This window comes from Symphalangus syndactylus, chromosome 1 (assembly GCF_028878055.3).
Source record: "Symphalangus syndactylus isolate Jambi chromosome 1, NHGRI_mSymSyn1-v2.1_pri, whole genome shotgun sequence".
Classification (NCBI taxonomy): Eukaryota; Metazoa; Chordata; class Mammalia; order Primates; family Hylobatidae; genus Symphalangus; species Symphalangus syndactylus.
The window spans coordinates 87,681,772-87,699,539 of NC_072423.2; the positions used below are offsets into that span (position 1 = coordinate 87,681,772).

General features: G+C 42.2%; 1 protein-coding gene across 1 annotated transcript; it reads right to left on the bottom strand.

The window, feature by feature from the left end:
- Positions 1 to 2,287: 2,287 nt before the first annotated feature.
- Positions 2,288 to 17,722, bottom strand: LOC129488652 (macrophage-expressed gene 1 protein-like). Its single transcript, XM_063638776.1, is given in 6 exon segments — positions 2,288 to 2,316; positions 2,319 to 2,499; positions 2,501 to 2,820; positions 2,823 to 4,422; positions 16,823 to 16,879; positions 17,621 to 17,722. Coding segments are annotated over 6 exon segments (2,289 nt in total).
- Positions 17,723 to 17,768: the final 46 nt, after the last annotated feature.

Consider the following 17,768-nt stretch of genomic DNA (forward strand, 5'->3'; position numbering starts at 1 on the left):
AACAGACAATATGGCTGGGAAAATAAGTGAACATGTGGGAGAAAAACCATCGTTAAAATTGTGAATGTTCATTTTTAAAGATTCCTTCGCCTGACTACAATATGAAGTATGTTTGAATTGTTGCTTCTGCCTGTTGTTTCTCAAATAAATATTTAATGTTAATCATCTCAAAACTGACAAAAATTCAAAAAAAAATGCAAATGCAGAGCCTCCTTTGTTACCCACATCTGTGTCTATTTCTGATAGTCCATGGAATGTGGTTTTCTTGGAAGCCAGGGTTGGTCTCCCCACAGACCCCAGCCTAAGGTCACCAGTTAGGAACCCAGGACTTGGAAGGCAGAGCCTGTGAGCTCTTCCATCAGGGATCTGACTCTGCAAAACGACTTGATGAATGCAACCTGCAAACTCCCATGTTCGGACTTCATATGCATGAGCCGTTGGACAGAGGGTTTCTTAGTACATACTTTAATGCATATTTATGTGCAATCTTGTTAGTGGGAATATAAGTTTGTGAAGAACTTCTCATTTCAATAGGCAGTTAACACATTGGGGCTATATTTTGCCTTTCTGACTCAATAATCTTCAAAGAATCCATAGGAAAGTCAGTATTTGCAGACAAGTGGTTAACTTGGCTAAAACGTACAAAACACTCAGAACCCACAAAACATTCAGAGGTTTAGAAGAACGTTTTAATGCTTAAGAGGCAGGATTAAGTAAAGGGGCTATAGAAATCAGTGTCCTTGACTGGGCAGTCAGGAGAGCAGGGCTCAAATTCTGTGACTCACTTCTCTGTATCTCAGTTGGAAATGAATGGGTATCCTGGTTCCCACCTTCCCACACGCTGTGATGCTTCAGACTCCTTGGATGAAGGGCCTTTTCTCAGCCCAAGATCTTGATTGTGAATATTAACAAAGAGAACAGTCATCCTTCATAGAAGATAAATCAGTAATGATATTTGATTCGGTGAATGAATTTATCCTTTAAAAAACATTTTGTGGGGGAACATGGCAGTGGTGGAGTAATTACAATCAGATGAGACTGGTATTAAAATCGAGTAAAGCCCCAACTATTGCCAGCTGACAATCATGTGTCCTGCTAACTGCCCCAGGGCTCTCAGCCTGGAACTGAAATAAATGTGTTACAAATGGTGCTGGATGCCTTTTTCAGTTAATTTGAAAATATGGATTTGATCACGTCAGCTCCCTTTCTGCTGGAAAAAAAAGGTAGGGTCCATAATTGGTGTTATCTACTCTGTTTTGGTTTTAGGGAAGAAATAATACTTAGATGTGGGCTTACTTTAACTTCTTGCCTTTTTCACCCCCAGAACAATACAAACTTAATGAAATGTGGCCTTGGAAAAGGAAGGGGTAGTACTTTGGTAACATAGAACATGAAACCATAAAATTCGGTCTATCCAAATCTACAGCTCCTTTCAATGCCCCATTTGTGATGAGCTAAGAAGAAGGAATCAGGTAGTTGGTTGTGGGTAAGAATTTCAGTTTCTCCTGAGCACGAGAATCTTTTTCAGTTTTTATCTGTCTTTCCTTGCTCCTTGTCTACAAACTGTCCCTTCCCCATTGACCCACTAATAGAAGCTTATATGTTAAAATATTTTTGGAGAACTTCATGACACTAGTCAGAAGCCCAAGAGTGGTCTGGTCTAAGGAAGACTTCATGGGGAAGCTGGAAAAAAGTGGAACTGGTGCAGGCAACATCTTTCTTTTCAGATGCTGTTTAGATGACACGGAGGAGATAACACAGTCTGTCAACAGGGAGGACTAAAAGTTAAAAAGCAGTGGCCAAGCAGGACTTGTGTCTTTTCAGGGTTTTTCCAGGCTCTAGGAGCATGAAATCCAGACAACTTTAAGGGGGGTGAGGGGAGAGAGAGAGATGCATTTAAGCAGAAATTCTTACAGCACACATGTTGGAAACCACTGCAGACTTCAGAGTAAATGCATAGTTTCCAAATCCAAATGTTAACATTCCCCTTCTCCGTTTTTACACAAATGCATTCAGGTGAAGAAAGTGACACACATTGGGAAAGGACACCTGCTTCCTATTTTAGTCCCAAGATGGCTTTTGCTTCAAGAGTACCAATGTTCCCTCTCCCCAACCCCACCCCTGTCCATGTAGCAATATGAATTGCCTGGCCCAGAGACCTAAACAAGAAGTCACAAATTTCTCTGTGATTTTGGTTGCACTCGCCATTTCAATACTTAGGAAAATAGAAGTAATCGGAAATGACCATGCTGTTTGGAGACGAGAGAAACCCTTTTCAGGGAGAGATTTAAGCTGGACTCTGCCCCTGCTCTTGGTCAGGGTGTCTCCAGTTGCTGCAGTGTCTGGAACCAAACTCTGCCTCTTCCAAAATGCCCAGTATCCCCTCTTCTTGAACTTCCAGGTGCCATAGATAGCCAGGGTGATGACAACAGCCAGAATGGTGGTGGCCCCCACTACGATACCAGCTGTAGCCCCTCCTGACAGACTACCACCATCCCCCTTGGATGGCATTCATGGCACTGCGCAGCTCTAATGGCTCTCCCAGCCTCCACTGGTGGGTCTGGGAATCTTTAATCCAGGATCTCACATTCTCAGAACTGGTCACTATGACAGTGTTGGTGTCAGCCTCACTCCTAAGGGGTGGCTGGGTGAAAGGGGGGAGACTAGCAGGGGGAAGGAACTTTTCTGTAAAGAGCCCAGCCTTGACACAGTAGGACACTTGGCATCCATCGCTGATGAGGGCTAGGTGCTGGCTGCAGCCTCTCGGGCACTTTTTCAGGGAAGGTGCCCCTAAGTCTTTGGATATGGCTGGGACCACCAGGGGTTCGCAACTGTGCAGCTGAAGAACCCACCAAAAAGGACCGCAAACCTGCTTCCCAACTCATAGTCCTGAGAAACCCATACCTTGAGGTTTTCAAAGAGTCTCAGTAGAAAGTAGCCAGTTGGGCATGACTGCACATTTGTCATGGGATTTATGCTCTTGCTGCTGAAGAGGCCCCCAAAAAGCAGTCCTGAGTTGTCAGGTACTTGGCTACTGGCCACACACCAAAAAGCCCTAAATTCAGCCTTTGCCACCTGGAACACATCTTCACACGCGGTCTTGCAGAAGACAAGGAGGGTGCACTTCTTATGGCACTCCAGGTGATTGTAACCCTCTTCACGAGTCTCGGTTAGAAGGTGCACTGGGGAGTAGCCAGAGGGGCAGGAGAAATCACCAGTGAGTGGATTCTTCTGCTCCAACTTTGGACAGAGAACAACATTTTTATTCCCTGAGAACTGGCTGCATTTCTGATAAACCCCACCGAAAGAGAAGTCGGTCATTTTCCCCTCGCAGGAGCCATCATCTCTGTTGGCCTGAAAATTGAAGTTGGGAGAATTGAGATCTGTGCAGCCAGGGTAGGTGTTGAATGTGTAATAGCGCTTCACAGCAGTTTCCACCGTCTTTGACACCTTCTTCACCAGGGGGCCTGGCAAGTCAGGCAGCATGTTGGGGTTGATGAAGAAATGCAGCGGCAGGCCAGAGCGGTCGATGGCCACCAGGTGGTTGGTGATACCCTGCTGCCAGGCCCGGAGGGTGATGCCTGGGTAAAAAGGAACCCCTCCGATGCTCTGCACCCTGGAGTTGGTTCGGTTTGAGAGGTAGCTCTTGGTGAGGACATTCTGCGAGGTATAGTTTTCCTCAAATTTGAAGTTCACGGTGTTTTGGAAGGCAAGTCCAGCAGAGGCGGTCACGGCACTATGACTGCTCTGGCTGTCTTGGAAGAACGAGGCCTTGATGTGGTCCTCCTGAATAAGAGCAGCCCCAGCATTGACACTGGTGATGACGTGGGTGCCATAGTTGAGGACCAGGAGTTCTGCCATCCTTGTCTGGTTGTTCTCTAGAGGGTCAGAGATGTCAAGGAGCTCCTTCCTAAAACCTGAGCTTAGCTCTAAGGCTGGGCCGATTTTGACTGTGTAGATGAGGTTTCTTACCTGAACTCGGGTAGCTATAGCTTTGTCCTTCACTTGAAGGATTTTCATTCTCTGGAACTCAGCAGAGAACTTGGCATTGACTTTGGAATAAAGAGAGAGATCTGTGTTGGTGGAGTAGGAGGTACTGCTCTGGTAATTAACCCAAGAATCCAGGATTTCTGAGTTCATCTCCAGGTTGCTCTGTTTCTGGGGAATGGTGAAGATTTCATCAAGGATGATATACTGTCCATCCTCATTTGTCCTGCAGTTGGTGTAAGTCAAGTCCATCACCCATCCCATATCCACATTCTGCAGATTGTCCCAGCCCCCACCAGGTAGGACTTCCGGGACAGGCAGTTTCAAGGCATCCTTGCATTTTTGAAATCCAACTTCATCTGTCTCCCCCAAAGGCTTGCCTGATGTAGCCCATGCTGCCACTGTCCAGAAGAGGATGGCAGCCCTGAAGCTGTTCTTGGCTCAGACAGCCCCAGCCGCACAGGAGCCGAAACAGCGGCCAGCAAGCTTCAGGCAAACTAAATGGTGTTTGTCTCCAAACACCGCTTTGGAGACAAGCTGACAAGAAAAAGAAAGCAGCTGTGGATACAGTTCTCCAAAATTCAACAGTTCTCCAAAAGCTACCAGTTTCTCTTTAAGCTAATCTAATTGCAAAATGAGGAAATGAGAGTTGGTTGGAATATTAAAGTCCATCAGGAATTTGAAGAATTTATGCCATGCTAAACATGCAAACACATGTTTTAGGCATGTAGGACCTAAAAAACTGTTAGGCCCTACATGCCTAACAGTTAACTATCCTAATTTTCCCCCAGCCGTGGCTGGTTACTCTGCTGCAGGGGTGTGCACTTAGAAAAGGTGTGACCCCACAACCTACTGCTTCCTCCACCAGAAAGTTTGTCTTTTCTTTTTTCTCTCTCTTGGACTTGGTGTTTCACATTTTCCCTGACTGCTGTTTCCTGGGACTCCAACACCAGTTTCCTTTTACTGGAAACACAGAGGCAAATGACATCATCCTTACTGAAACACCCTGCCTCCACCATACCCATGCAAGCTGTAAGTCAAGGCCAACCTGGTTTCCCATTTGCCTGGGGGTGGAGGCTGTTTCCACAAAAGAAAGGAGTGAAACTCTTGGACGCTTGTCCTGTGGGTTTCATTGTTATAAGCCCGAATAGTTCTGTCTTTGGGGATGACATTGTCTGGGGCAGAGCTGACAGGGCCTGAAGAGGATTCTGTTAAAATATGCTGAAAAACCTCAGTTTTGCTTTGTCCTAAGCATTCAGAGTGAGAGTGAGGGGCCCCTATACTGACCTGTTTTCTTTCAGGTAGAAATATTCAAGACAAAACCACACTATTATCTAGATTTTGATTTATCAATGGCAGACAGGGGTCAAGGAACATATGTGTATGTGTACACACATTTATATAGCCCCTGTGTGTGTGCATTTTGCATGAAGTTGGTACCCATTATACCTTTAATTTTTCATTCCATTGCTAAGTATGTGTATTCAATTTAGGTGCATGAAAAGAATGTGGCTCTTCATTACTCAGTATTTTTTCTAAAAGCAACAATTCATTTGTTACATCATTAGAAGAATATAATTTCATAAATGTCTTTTCATATGCCAATGCCAGCTCTATTAGAGCCCATAATTTAAAACAATGTTTCTAGGCCCATTGATCTGGTGCTAAGATTGATTGAGACCCAACTCTGTTAATTCTTTAGGACAATTAGGCTGTGTCTTAGTACACTTAGTGGTAGCCGGGGAATCCAGGGGAGTTAATGAAGCTCCCAATTGCATCCTTAACATTCCCAAAATTATACCATGTACCTGATGCGGTGTGAGGTTGCAATTCACAGGTATCACCACACCATCACCTGTATGCATCCTGGAAAGAAGATTCCAAGGAATTGAATTCCTCTGATGGTCATTGATGCAGCTAAGAAGTGTTTTTAGAAAGAATGAGGCTAGTTGCCTAGCTTCCCAGGCTGGGCTTCACTAGTTATTATCAAAACCATGATGGTGTTCTGTAAATCCGGAAATATTGCATTCTGGGTCTTTTTTTTTTTTTTTTTTTTTTTTTTCCAATACAGGGTCTCGCTTATTTTCTAGGCATGGTCCCACTATGATCACAGTCCCATGATCAGCATGGGAGTTTTGACCTGCTCTATTTCCAACCTGGGCCTTTTTACCCCTGCTTAGGCAACCTGGTGGTCTGCTCCAGAAAGGTCACCATAGTGATGCTGAACTTAGGGAGGACACCTGATTGGCATAACACACTACAGCCCAGAACTCCCAGACTCAAGCTATCCCCTTGCCTCAGCCTCCAGAGAAGCTGGGACTACAGGCATGCACTACTGTGCCCGTCCATTCTGAGTGTATTTGTGCCACGGTTATCATGCTTCTGGGAGCTGGCACCAGCTACCAAGAGAGATTAATTTATGAACCAGTGCCCAGTCTATATTTGGCTAGAGAACCAAACTTTTGCAAGATCTTCTGGTTAATTTATAAATCAGTTAGTTATAAATATATTCCTCAGCAGCATGATCCCAGAATTAGAAAAATGAGAGTTGAATGCCCTTGAGTACTTCCCATAAATCTGTTGAAATACATCCACATTTCTCTTCAAACTATTTCTGGGATTGTTCATCAAAATTAGAATAGTCTCTCACTTGCACCGCTTTGGAGACAAGCTGACAATTTGCTACCCTCTCCTTTCTCTTTAGTAGATCCTGTTGAGCCTTCCCTCTCCTGAAATGAGAATACAAGCAAGGTTAATACAAATAATTCTATATTCAGGTGTTCCTATTTCTCCAGCTGCCCAGTCACTGTAATTTTTATTTCTTCTACAGCCTTTGACTTCATTTTATTATAGAAAAAAAAGGAAAATAGCTAAAAGAGCCAAAAAGAGTAAAATTACATTGTATTCATAAGACAAAATATTTTACAGCCACCACAATTATTTCCAACAATTTTGATAGCATGAGAGATTCTTATGTCATAATGTTACTGAAAACGATCCTGATCCAGATCCCAAGAGAGGATTCTTGAATCTTACGCAAGAAGGAATTCAGAGTCCACAGAGTAAAGTGAAAGCAAGTTTATTAGAGAAGTAAAGAAATAAAAGAATGGCTACTCCGTAGGCAGAGCAGAGGCATGTGCTGCTTGACTAAGAATACTTATTGTTGTTTCTTGATTATATGCTAAACAAGGGGTGGATTATTCATTAGTTTTCCAGGAAGAGGGTGGGCAATTCCCAGAACTGAGGGGTCCTCCCCTTTTTAGACCATATAGGGTAACTTCCTGACAACGTTGTCATGGCATTTATATAAACTGTCATGGCACTGGTGGGAGTGTCATTTAGCATGCTAATGCATTATAATTAACATATAATAAGCAGTGAGGATGACCAGAGGTCACTGTCATTGCCATCTCAATTTTGATGGGTTTTCGCCAGCTTCTTTACTGCATGCTGGTTTTTTGGTTTCTTTTTTGTTTGTTTCCTTGCTTTTTGAGACAGTCTCTGGCTCTACTGCCCAGGCTAGAGTGCGGTGGCACAATGTCAGCTCACTGCATCCTCTGCCTCCTGAGTTCAAGCAATTCTCCTGCCTCAGCCACCTGAGTAGCTGGGAATCCTGGCACACACTACCACACCCAGCTAATTTTTGTATGTTTAGTAGAGACAGGGCTTCACCATGTTGGCCATGGTTGGTCTTGAACTCCTGGCCTCAAGTGATCTGCCCACCTCAGTCTCCCAAAGTGTCGGGATTACAGGTGACCCATGGTGCCTGGTCAACTGCGTGCAGTTTTATGAGCAAGGTCTTATGACCTATATCTTGTGCCAACTTCCTATCTCATCCTGTGACTTAGAATATCTAACCTACTGGGAATGCAATCCAGCAAGTCTCAGCCTTATTTTAGCCAGCTCCTAGTGAAGATGAAGTTGCTCTGGTTCAAACACCTCTGACATATTTCCCCCATCCCTTTTATAAGAGAAGCCTTAATCTTAAGGGTTGTAGAGGGATGAAGATCTATCCTCTGTAATTTTTCATGCTGAAGATATTTCTGCCTATTAGGGTCTCTTGTATTTAGGGTAGAAAGGAGCTCAGTAGGAAAGCACCAGTATGGTGAGGGCCATTCATAACTCTGACAAAAGGTGATATCTGGCAAATTAATAAGTATTCAATTTATGAAGACATTTCAGTAAGCTTATTGTGCATTCCTACACAGAGTACAACAACAAATATGATCCACAACCATAAAGCAAAATAAGTAAAATTGTCTCAAGTAAACTAAATAAGATGGCTTTCCATAAAATGGGCAACTGTTGGAACCAAACTGATGTGGGGTTGCTAGCTGATTCCAATATGTGTCCAGAACTAGAATATTGATCTAGGTTTTTGCATTACCTATCCCTCTTGTTTTTTTCTGAGCTACAGCCAGAGACCACTGGTTGGTTCACAGGAATAAACATAGTCATTATAAATTGCAGAAAAAAACCTCAAAAACAACTGATGAGAGAATGTAATAGCGTGTGTACCATCATTTTTGAAACATAATCTTTTCTCTCTCCTGTCTCCCATTTTTACTAATGATAAATTATGGTAAGAACAATTTACTTTACTATACTTGGCCTGATTTTTTGTATAAAGTGCAGCAAGAATAATTAGTTTTCACATAGGCTTTTAAAATTGGCTTTGATGGAACTCTGCTCCATAAGGAACCTCAGATAAGACCTTTTTTAAGGCAAGCTCAGCCATGGGTTTGTATACTCAAATACCTATGAGTTGAGCAAATTCCTCTCCTCTTGAGGTCCCAAGGTAGCTTGGGGCTCCTGGGCCTGTCAGAAAGTGACATTCTTTACTTACCACAGGTTAGGAACCCTGTACAAGAACTGCAAAGACAAGATATGAGGCCAGTTTTCAAATTTGATTCGTTAAAGGAAAGCACTTTATTTCAGTCAAAGCTTTGGTAAAATAACTGGTTTCTCCAATTGTGTCCTCTTGCAAAAGAAAACAGATTCTTACTGCACTTATGCAAATAAGTATATTGCCATAAGTTAAGAATACTCATAAATAGTTTCAAAATCCTGGAGAAATCAGGTAGAGAGAAACAAATATGCTCCCAATTTTTTATAAGAGTATACTTTACTCAATTGTTAAAAGCTGTGAATAGCTTAATAAAAAAGTTTTCTTGGTTCTGAAAAACAAAACAAAGGATCAGCAAGGTCTTACACAAAGTCAAAAAAAGATTACTTCACTCTTCTGTTAGTTCATTCCATATGGTTAACTCCTGTTCTGCTTAATATTCAAGAACATTTCAGCTCTCCAGGAGTTCTGAAAGTTTTTTACTCTATTTTAATACCAGAAACCTGCATTTAAAAGCACCTATCAAAGTCCTATAACTGATTAAAAACCACCTTTTAAAGAGGATTAAATCAAGACAACAATTGTCTGTGGATGACAAAATGCCTTAGGACAGCCTCTATTAAAACTGCAATCAACTAGGAATTTTGGTTTCTTCTGTGGCATAGAAGTATTTATTTATTATTGAGATGGAGTCTTGCTCTGTTGCCCAGGCTGGCTGGAGTGTAGTGGGATGATCTCAGCTCAAAGCAACCTCCACCTCAGCCTCCTGAGTAGCTAGGATTACAGGCATGCAGAATCTATGCCCAGCTAATTTTTTTTTGTATTTTTAGTAGAAACAGGGTTTTACCATGTTGGCAAGGTTGGTCTCAAACTCCTGACCTCAAGTTATTCACTCACCTTGACCTCCCAAAGTGCTGTATGAAATGCATGAACCACCATGCCTGGCCACAACAATTTTATGTAACAATTATAATTATTACTAATAATGTATATTACGTCATATCAGAATTATAGGCATTTCCTATAATTTTGTAACATGTACCAATAACGTATTTATAAAAATACAGCCCAAAGAGAGCCAAACACCACTTCATCTTTGACAATGCTCCTGTATGATTTTTACACCAAATAAGCCAAATTTCACCTTTACACTAGTGTACTATTAATGTTAAACCCAATTCTTAATAAAACCTTATAGCTAAATCTAGCCAATTTTAATCAGTTTGACCATAAGATTCTCATAAACCTTTTATAACCCTTTACAAATTTTTGTTAAAGTGCAGATCAGTGCTCTAAGAAAAACTGTTATGGTTTTATTTCAACATTTACTTTATGGGAAAACTGAATAATGTCCCTTTAACTTTAGCCAGTATGTTCACACAGAATTGCTTTTACAAGATTAATTTTTTACAAACCTTCCACAACTTGCTCAAACCTTTAGTTTTATCTTATCTAACTTAAAACAATCCTTTAACCCTTTAATCTAGGCAAAAAAATTTACATTCCCATGACTTCTTATATAATCTTTACCAAAAACACATTTCACTTTTCTTACACACCTCTACTGTAAAACTGTTTCTTCAGTAAGTCTCAATTACATGTTACAATGTTAACTCTTAGCAACTTTTACTTTTGGTGAAAAACCTAGTTAGTAAGCAATTTCGATTACATTGAACAATTATCAAAAGTCAAAGAAGCAGTTTATGACCTTAAAGCATTTAGTAAACCTAATATCTGACCTGCCTATTTAGACCAAATGTCTAAATTTTTGAAGATATTTTACCAACAATCTTTAGAACTGTCTTTATTTCCCAAAGATTACTTAAGTCACATGAACTAAAAGGCATTACAATTTTTATTTTTCTGACAAAATATTTGATTTAGACATTTATTATTTTTAAGCCAATTAAGCAAAGCTCTTCCATATCACACACACAACACATAAAAATACACAGACAGAAGATCCAGTACTTGTAAGATTTTTCATTTTCCAGTTTCTTAATTGGATTATTGGCTTCAGGGCAGAGCCCTTGGAGGAAAAGGACCAAGAAAGCATGCAGGCTCTACAGCCTAATTAGCAGGCACAGCTGGAAGGCAAAACAGATCCCTTACACTTAAGTGTCTCATTTTTATACCAGATCCTAGATCTCCAAAAGAGAAATGCTATGGAATAAGACATTGCTATGATTTTGCTGTGCATTTTATTGCAAAGCAATCTAAAGCCAATCAGCCCATTCTGTGATTAGCCCATGCCCCAATGGGAGTCTTATCTCTCCGTGCAGGGGTGAGGACATCTCCACACCTTCCAGGTGGCCAAGAGCATGCTTCTCTAATCCAAACATTCAGAGCCACATATTCCCCCATAACTGCTGTTAGAGATTCCCCAAAGTATATTTTCTACCTAGTTATTACACACCAAAGCTCTCATAATGTGAAGTAATTTCTGATATTCCCCAACAAGAGTCAAAAATGTCAGATAACGCAATGCAAAACAGAACAGAGCCTTAGATTTTGAAAGGATCTATCCACTTCCAATTCGTGGGGTTTCATGAGAAAAACAAAAGCTTTTCCCAAAATGGGGTCTGTGTTTCCTCCTGTTTTTCCCAAGGAGTCCCAGGCTTGAATATCCACTTTTAATTAAGCCGACTTTTAAGCACAGCACCCTTTAAAACAAAAGTCCTTTTAAATCTCTTATTACTTGACTTTAGCGAGGTCAAACAGCCAACATTTCTTTTGAACTTTACCACACATAACCTCCCATGTAACCTCACAGGTGCTCAGAGAAAGGAAAATTCAAGACAGTTCGTGGAGGAGAGGAGAATTAACAAATGGTAAAGGTCACACGGATATGAAACCAGAAGGGACTCATTCCCTGTGCCAGAAATTGAACCCTGGCAGGCCGGGCGCGGTGGCTCACGCTTGTAATCCCAGCACTTTGGGAGGCCGAGGCGGGCGGATCCCGAGGTCAGGAGATCGAGACCACGGTGAAACCCCGTCTCTACTAAAAATACAAAAAATTAGCCGGGCGTGGTGGCGGGCGCCTGTAGTCCCAGCTACTCGGAGAGGCTGAGGCAGGAGAATGGCGTGAACCCAGGAGGCGGAGCTTGCAGTGAGCCAAGATCGCGCCACTGCACTCCAGCCTGGGTGACAGAGCGAGACTCCGTCTCAAAAAAAAAAAAAAAGAAAAGAAATTGAACCCTGGCCACCATTGTAAAATGGCAATGCCTTAGTTGCTGAGCTACAGCACTGGGCAGTTCCCATTACCCTTCCCAGAAGAAGCCTAGAGGCAGCCAATTTTGAGCTTCCAAAGGCTTTTAAGTGCTCAAGATAATTTTTAGGGCTAGCTCACATGAACCCTCAAATTCCTTTCCCTGGATGTTAGAGACCAATTGAAAATTCTACCACATGGTTATAGGGTCTATCTCCCAGAGGCATAAAACAAGATGAGAGGGAAACTTCATCCAGTTTTTTTTTCCAAGGACCTGCAATGAAGTTTGTAACTGACCAGTTTGCTGGGCTGGATTGAATAGCGGGCTTCTGGGGTCCTAGCCCTACATTCTATGCTAAGGCACCCCTCTTTATGACAGAATGATACAGAAAGACAAATTTATAGCACAAGGTATATCAGATTTGCTACAGCTTAAGACAAGATTCACAAATCTTTTGTCCCATTAATCAAATCTTCACAGAGCAGATAAACAGCAACTTTTGCCATTCATTCAATCAGTTTGCACAGAGAGGGGAAAGGGAAGGGAGAAAAGTGTTGCCTGCAGCAGAGTGGGAAAGGTGAGGAGCTCAGGGAGGCCAGAGAAAGACCCACCCATTGCAGTGACACTGTAAAGTTCAGGTGGCCACTTGTCAGTCTCAAAAGATCTTTCCCAGCAGTCCCATCAGCTCTCAAGTTTCCCCTTTTAAGGAGAAAAAAGCTCTTCATGTCCCATGGTCCTTTACATGCCTAATCATATCACCCATAGTCATAAGCAAAGAGTTCAAGGCAGAATAATCCAAAGAGAATAATGGTTAACATCCCATAGTGCCAAACCTGTTCTTAGCCCAGAGGGACTTTACTGAGAGGGAGCCTCTAACTCCTAAATCTTAGGAAGGATTCTAACCTTTCTAAGTTGGGCCTTGAACCCAACTTTGGTCAAGCGTCTTTTCCTTTTATTAAGAGGGGCCTTTAACCCTACCTGTCTTAGGAGACACTAACTCCTCTAAAGTTGGCCTCTAACCAAATTAGAAATAAGAACATAGTGATTTCATGATTCCTTTTAATCTGGAGGGTGAAAACAGAAGGCCCGTGTGAAATTCTAAATATTCCCATTAAAAGATAGGCCAGAATTTGGCGGCCTATGCCGTTTCATTTCTGTTCTTGATTAGCACTCTTTTTCTTCCACTATCTTTCACTTTCCCTGATCCATTTTCTCATCATCAGTTATTCCCTTTCTGCTCCTTTTTTTCTTTGCCTTTTGCAAATTTAGATTTGGAGGACACATGTTAGTGATTTGAGGTGGTACTTCCACTGGACTAAAGAGGAGCTGGTGTGATGGTGTGAGCCTGTCGTCCCAGCTACTCAAGAGGCTGAAACAGGAGATCCCTTTAGCACAAGAGTTCAAGGTGAGCCTGGGCAAAATAGTGAAACCCTGTCTCAAAAGAAGGAAGGCAGGCAGGAAGGAAAGAAACAAAGAGCAAATGAATGGATGGAGAGATGGAAGGAAGGAAGGAAGGAAGGAAGGAAGGAAGGAAGGAGAAAGAAAAAGAAAGAAAGAAAGAAAGAGAAAGAAAGAAGGAAAGAGAAAGAAAGAGAAAGAAAGAAGGAAAGAGAAAGAAAGAGAAAAAGAAATAAACAGAAAAAACAAAAGAAGAAAGAAAGCGAAAGAAAGGGAGAGAGAGGTAGGGAGGGAGGGAAGGGGAGGGGAGGGGAAGGGAGGGGAGGGGAGGTGAAGAAGGGAGGGGAGGGGAAGGGAAGGGAGGGGAGGGGAGGGGAGAGGGAGGGGAGGGGAGAGGGAGGGCAGGGCAGGGCAGGGAAGGGCAGGGCAGGGAAGGGCAGGGAAGGGAAAGAAGGGAAGTGAAGGGAAGGGAAGGGAAAGGAAGGGAAGGGAAGGGAAAGGAAGGGAAGGGAAGGGAAAAGGACACCCTAATATGGCACTCCTATTCCATATCATGGCAGACATAACTGAGCACTCACACCCTTGATTTTCGCTTTATTCTGAGGTTGCCCCGCCATTATTCTCAACACAGTTCTCCAGGACATTCTAGTGAAAGCCTAATTCATTAATCATTAAATAAATACTCCTTGAGCATCTGTTATTCATTATTTGAAGAGTGCAGGAGACAGAATGACCCCTCAGAGCTATTGTTCCCTCTCCATCTGCCCTCCAAGCTAAGCTCTACAAGGATTGAGCATTAGGACCAACTCACTTCCCCTGCCCATCTGCCTTCAGGCTTCCAAATGACATCGACCTAACCTAAAAAGTGCCTCTTACATTCACCTTCAGCTGAAAATGATTTAACATGAAGAGCTTTGCACACACAAGATTGGAAACACACACAGTGGAATTTCTCTTATGTCCTCATTTCACAGTCTCCACATCTTCCCTGTCACGTGACTTCCTTCTTGAGGAAGATTTGAACAAAAGAAGAGACTGAACTGTGCTTGGTCTCTCTAGGTTAACCACCGGCAGATTTCATATTTCTAAATTTGTTACATTATTGGGTAACATAAAGCCAATCTCACATTCAATCTTTTCCTCTTTTACCATGGGATATTCAGATAAACTTGAGCTAAAGCAAAGTAAAAATTGCCACCATTTTTCTTTCTACCTGAAATAACCATGAATAAGTTAAGATGAATAAAGCACTTTAAGTGGTTCTTCCATCACAGAATTATGTAGAATTGGGAGCTTTGGGTCCTCTATTGAAATATTCCTATTGCCTCTTCTATTTGTTGGTAATCTCAATATGAGATTAAGAGCAAAGCCTGGATTGTGAGTCTATTCAGTCTCTAGACTTTGTTCTTACTTTGCTAGTCACTCAAATATCTCAACTGCTAGAATGAAATATGGATGGGAAATAGAGATTTCAGAATTGAAATATAGACAACATTCTAGCCCAACAGGTAACTTTGCACAAGTCCTGGAGTTTCCCTGAACCCTCATCTTACCAACTGTGAAACACAAACAATAGGAGCTTCCTCTATACAGTAGATGCAGTTGCTAAGAGGATTGGCTGCAATCCTCCATGTAAAGCTCTACAAGGTGCAGACAGGAGCTCAATGTATATCAGCTCTCAGCTTTGCTGAGCTTGCTATGCAGTCTTCAGGATGGGAGTGGGGGAAGAGGCATGTTAGTCTAAGGAACTTGACTTTCTCCCTGGTTACCTATCTGACAGTATGGGACATCATATTGACTCAGAGAGACCACCTGAATATTGTTTACTAATATCCTAAACAAAGCCATGAATCTCTCTAAGGAAAACAATCTGACTGCAATGTCATCTGGATTAATGACACAGGTAAATGAGAAGTGATCTGTTGCGGCCGGGCATGGTGGCTCACACCTGCAATCCCAGAACTTTGGGAGGCTGAGGTGGGTGGATCACCTGAGGTCAGGAGTTTAAGACGAGCATGGCCAACATGGTGAAACCCCATCTCTAATAAAAATACAAAAATTAGCTGAGCTTGGTGGCACACACCTGTACTTGGTGGCACACTCCCCAGCTACTAGGGAGGCTGAGGCAGGGGAATTGCTCAAACCTGGGAGGCGGAGATTGCAGTGAGCCGAGACTGAGCCACTGCACTCCAGCCTGGGTGACAGAGAGAGACTCTTCCCCCCACCAAAAAAAAAGAAGAGATTTAGTTGCTTTGTCAAAAAATTCATTTTAGGACTTTTTTAGAATGCGGTTGACAAGCATTTTCTTTAAATGATCAGCTAGTAAATATTTTAGGCTTTGCAACCAAATGGTTTCTGTGGTAAATATCTAACTGCCGTTGTAGCACAAAAGTAGGTGATAAGAAAATGCATGTGCATGAATTTGTTCCCATAAGTCTTTATTTACAAAAATAGCTTGGGGCTCGATTTGGGGAGGAACATGCAAGAAACAGAAGGAAGTGGACATTGTGTAAACCCACAGGACACTGCAGCTTCTTTCAAGGATTTGTGAGAGATGGTGGCCATACCCTGCTGATGTTGGCAGCTCTTCAACTTGCATCCAGATGAGAAAAATATATTACAGTTTCCCTTCTCCACCCAAAACTCAATCAGTTTCTCCTCTGCCAGGGCCAGAGTCTCCTACTGTGAAGCTAAGCAAATTATACTCCCTCCTCGAGTTCCCAGCTCTGGGCATCATGCCTGCATTCTTGGGGTCTCTCTCTAAGGCTAGATATTGGGGAAATGATTACTATGGCCAATGCAGTAGTTTGTAATTAAATCTTTTGTATAAAAAAAACCCTGAAAACCTAAAGAAACCTCTATTTTTTCACTTCTTGTTGTGGACTGAAGGGTGTAAGGATAGCAAACTAGAAGAGAAGACTGTGGTGTTTTACAATTCCTGCCTCCCTTGCTCCCTCCTTCAGAATGGATTCTCATGTTCTTTGATACTACTTATCCATAGATTTAATTATCTGTAGAATCAATAGAATCCTTCTTTCATGCCATCTCTACCTCCAGGCAATTTTTTGGGGTCAGTGGGGACTCACTCAATTTTAAAGTGATTGTTAATAATTTGCCTTCAGACTCTCTCCAATTCAATCCTTCCTCCTTAATCTGCAAGTGAACCTCCCTAAAGTACAAATCCAATCATGTCATTCTTTGCTCAAGAGCCTTCATCAGTTTTGTTGTTCATTCATGTCCTGATGACATCCAAATTCCTTATCCTGATCCTCAAGGCTGTCACCACCCGGTGATACTTAGTGAACATGACATGGAACTCAAGGGGGAAAAATATGAACAGGGGCTACTGATTTGGCAAGAACGAAGGAAGATGTGGTCTTACCAGCACAGTTTCAACAGATTTGTAAGGGTGGAACTCACCAGTCTCAGATAGGGATATCTGAAATGGGGCTCAGAGGGAATTAGAGCAAGGCCAGGTATTGAAGGAAGTTATGCCAGTGTAGCAGTGAAAGGAGAGAAGAAAATGAAAAGTAGGAACAGTAGATGGCAATGTCAAGCAAAGGAATCCTCAAAATTAGGGAAACTGGACCAGATTTTGAGATTGAAGCAAACACTTCAGTGTTTTTCAGAGAGGGATTCTCCGAGGCAGTGCTCACGCTATCACAGCCAGTCATTGTTAGGGCCAGAATTTAGCTGACGCCTTCAGTCACAGGAAAAGACAGCTGCATGAGAACACAGGCAAGTGGTAATGGAAAGAACAAAGAACCCAGAATCAGGATAAGAGGGGCTTAAAGAGGGAGGCAGTGATACAGAGGACAAAGTTGTAGAATTTTATACTTTTACTTAAAGCAGGTCTTGTCTGTCTTGGTAAGTAGCTGTTTTCGCTCATTGAAAATAACGTAAACACTCATTTATTTATTTTACTGTGTCCAGGGTAAATAGAAAAAGGTGTTCTCTAAAATCATTCTCAGTTTTCAAATAGACTTATAAACCAGCCTGGTAAAACCTAGAAAATAATTGCCCAACCACATCTGTAGGGCATCTGTGGCCTTCCACCCATAGTGTCTGCTGTCTGTTCTTTGAAGAGACTGATTCTTTGATCCTGCTTGGAGTGATGGGAGGGGTAGACCCTCTTCTGGGAAGCCACAATGCTGTGGTATCCCCTGCTGAGAGAGCTCACCCTGTGCCTTTCTTTAAAAAGCTTTCTGAGACCAGGAATATGGGCAAGCATGGAGTCATTGGGAATCATGCATCCAATTGACTCAATTAACTTGATGTACATTGCGACATCGACTTATCCCTTAAAATAGACCTGAAAATAGCTCTGA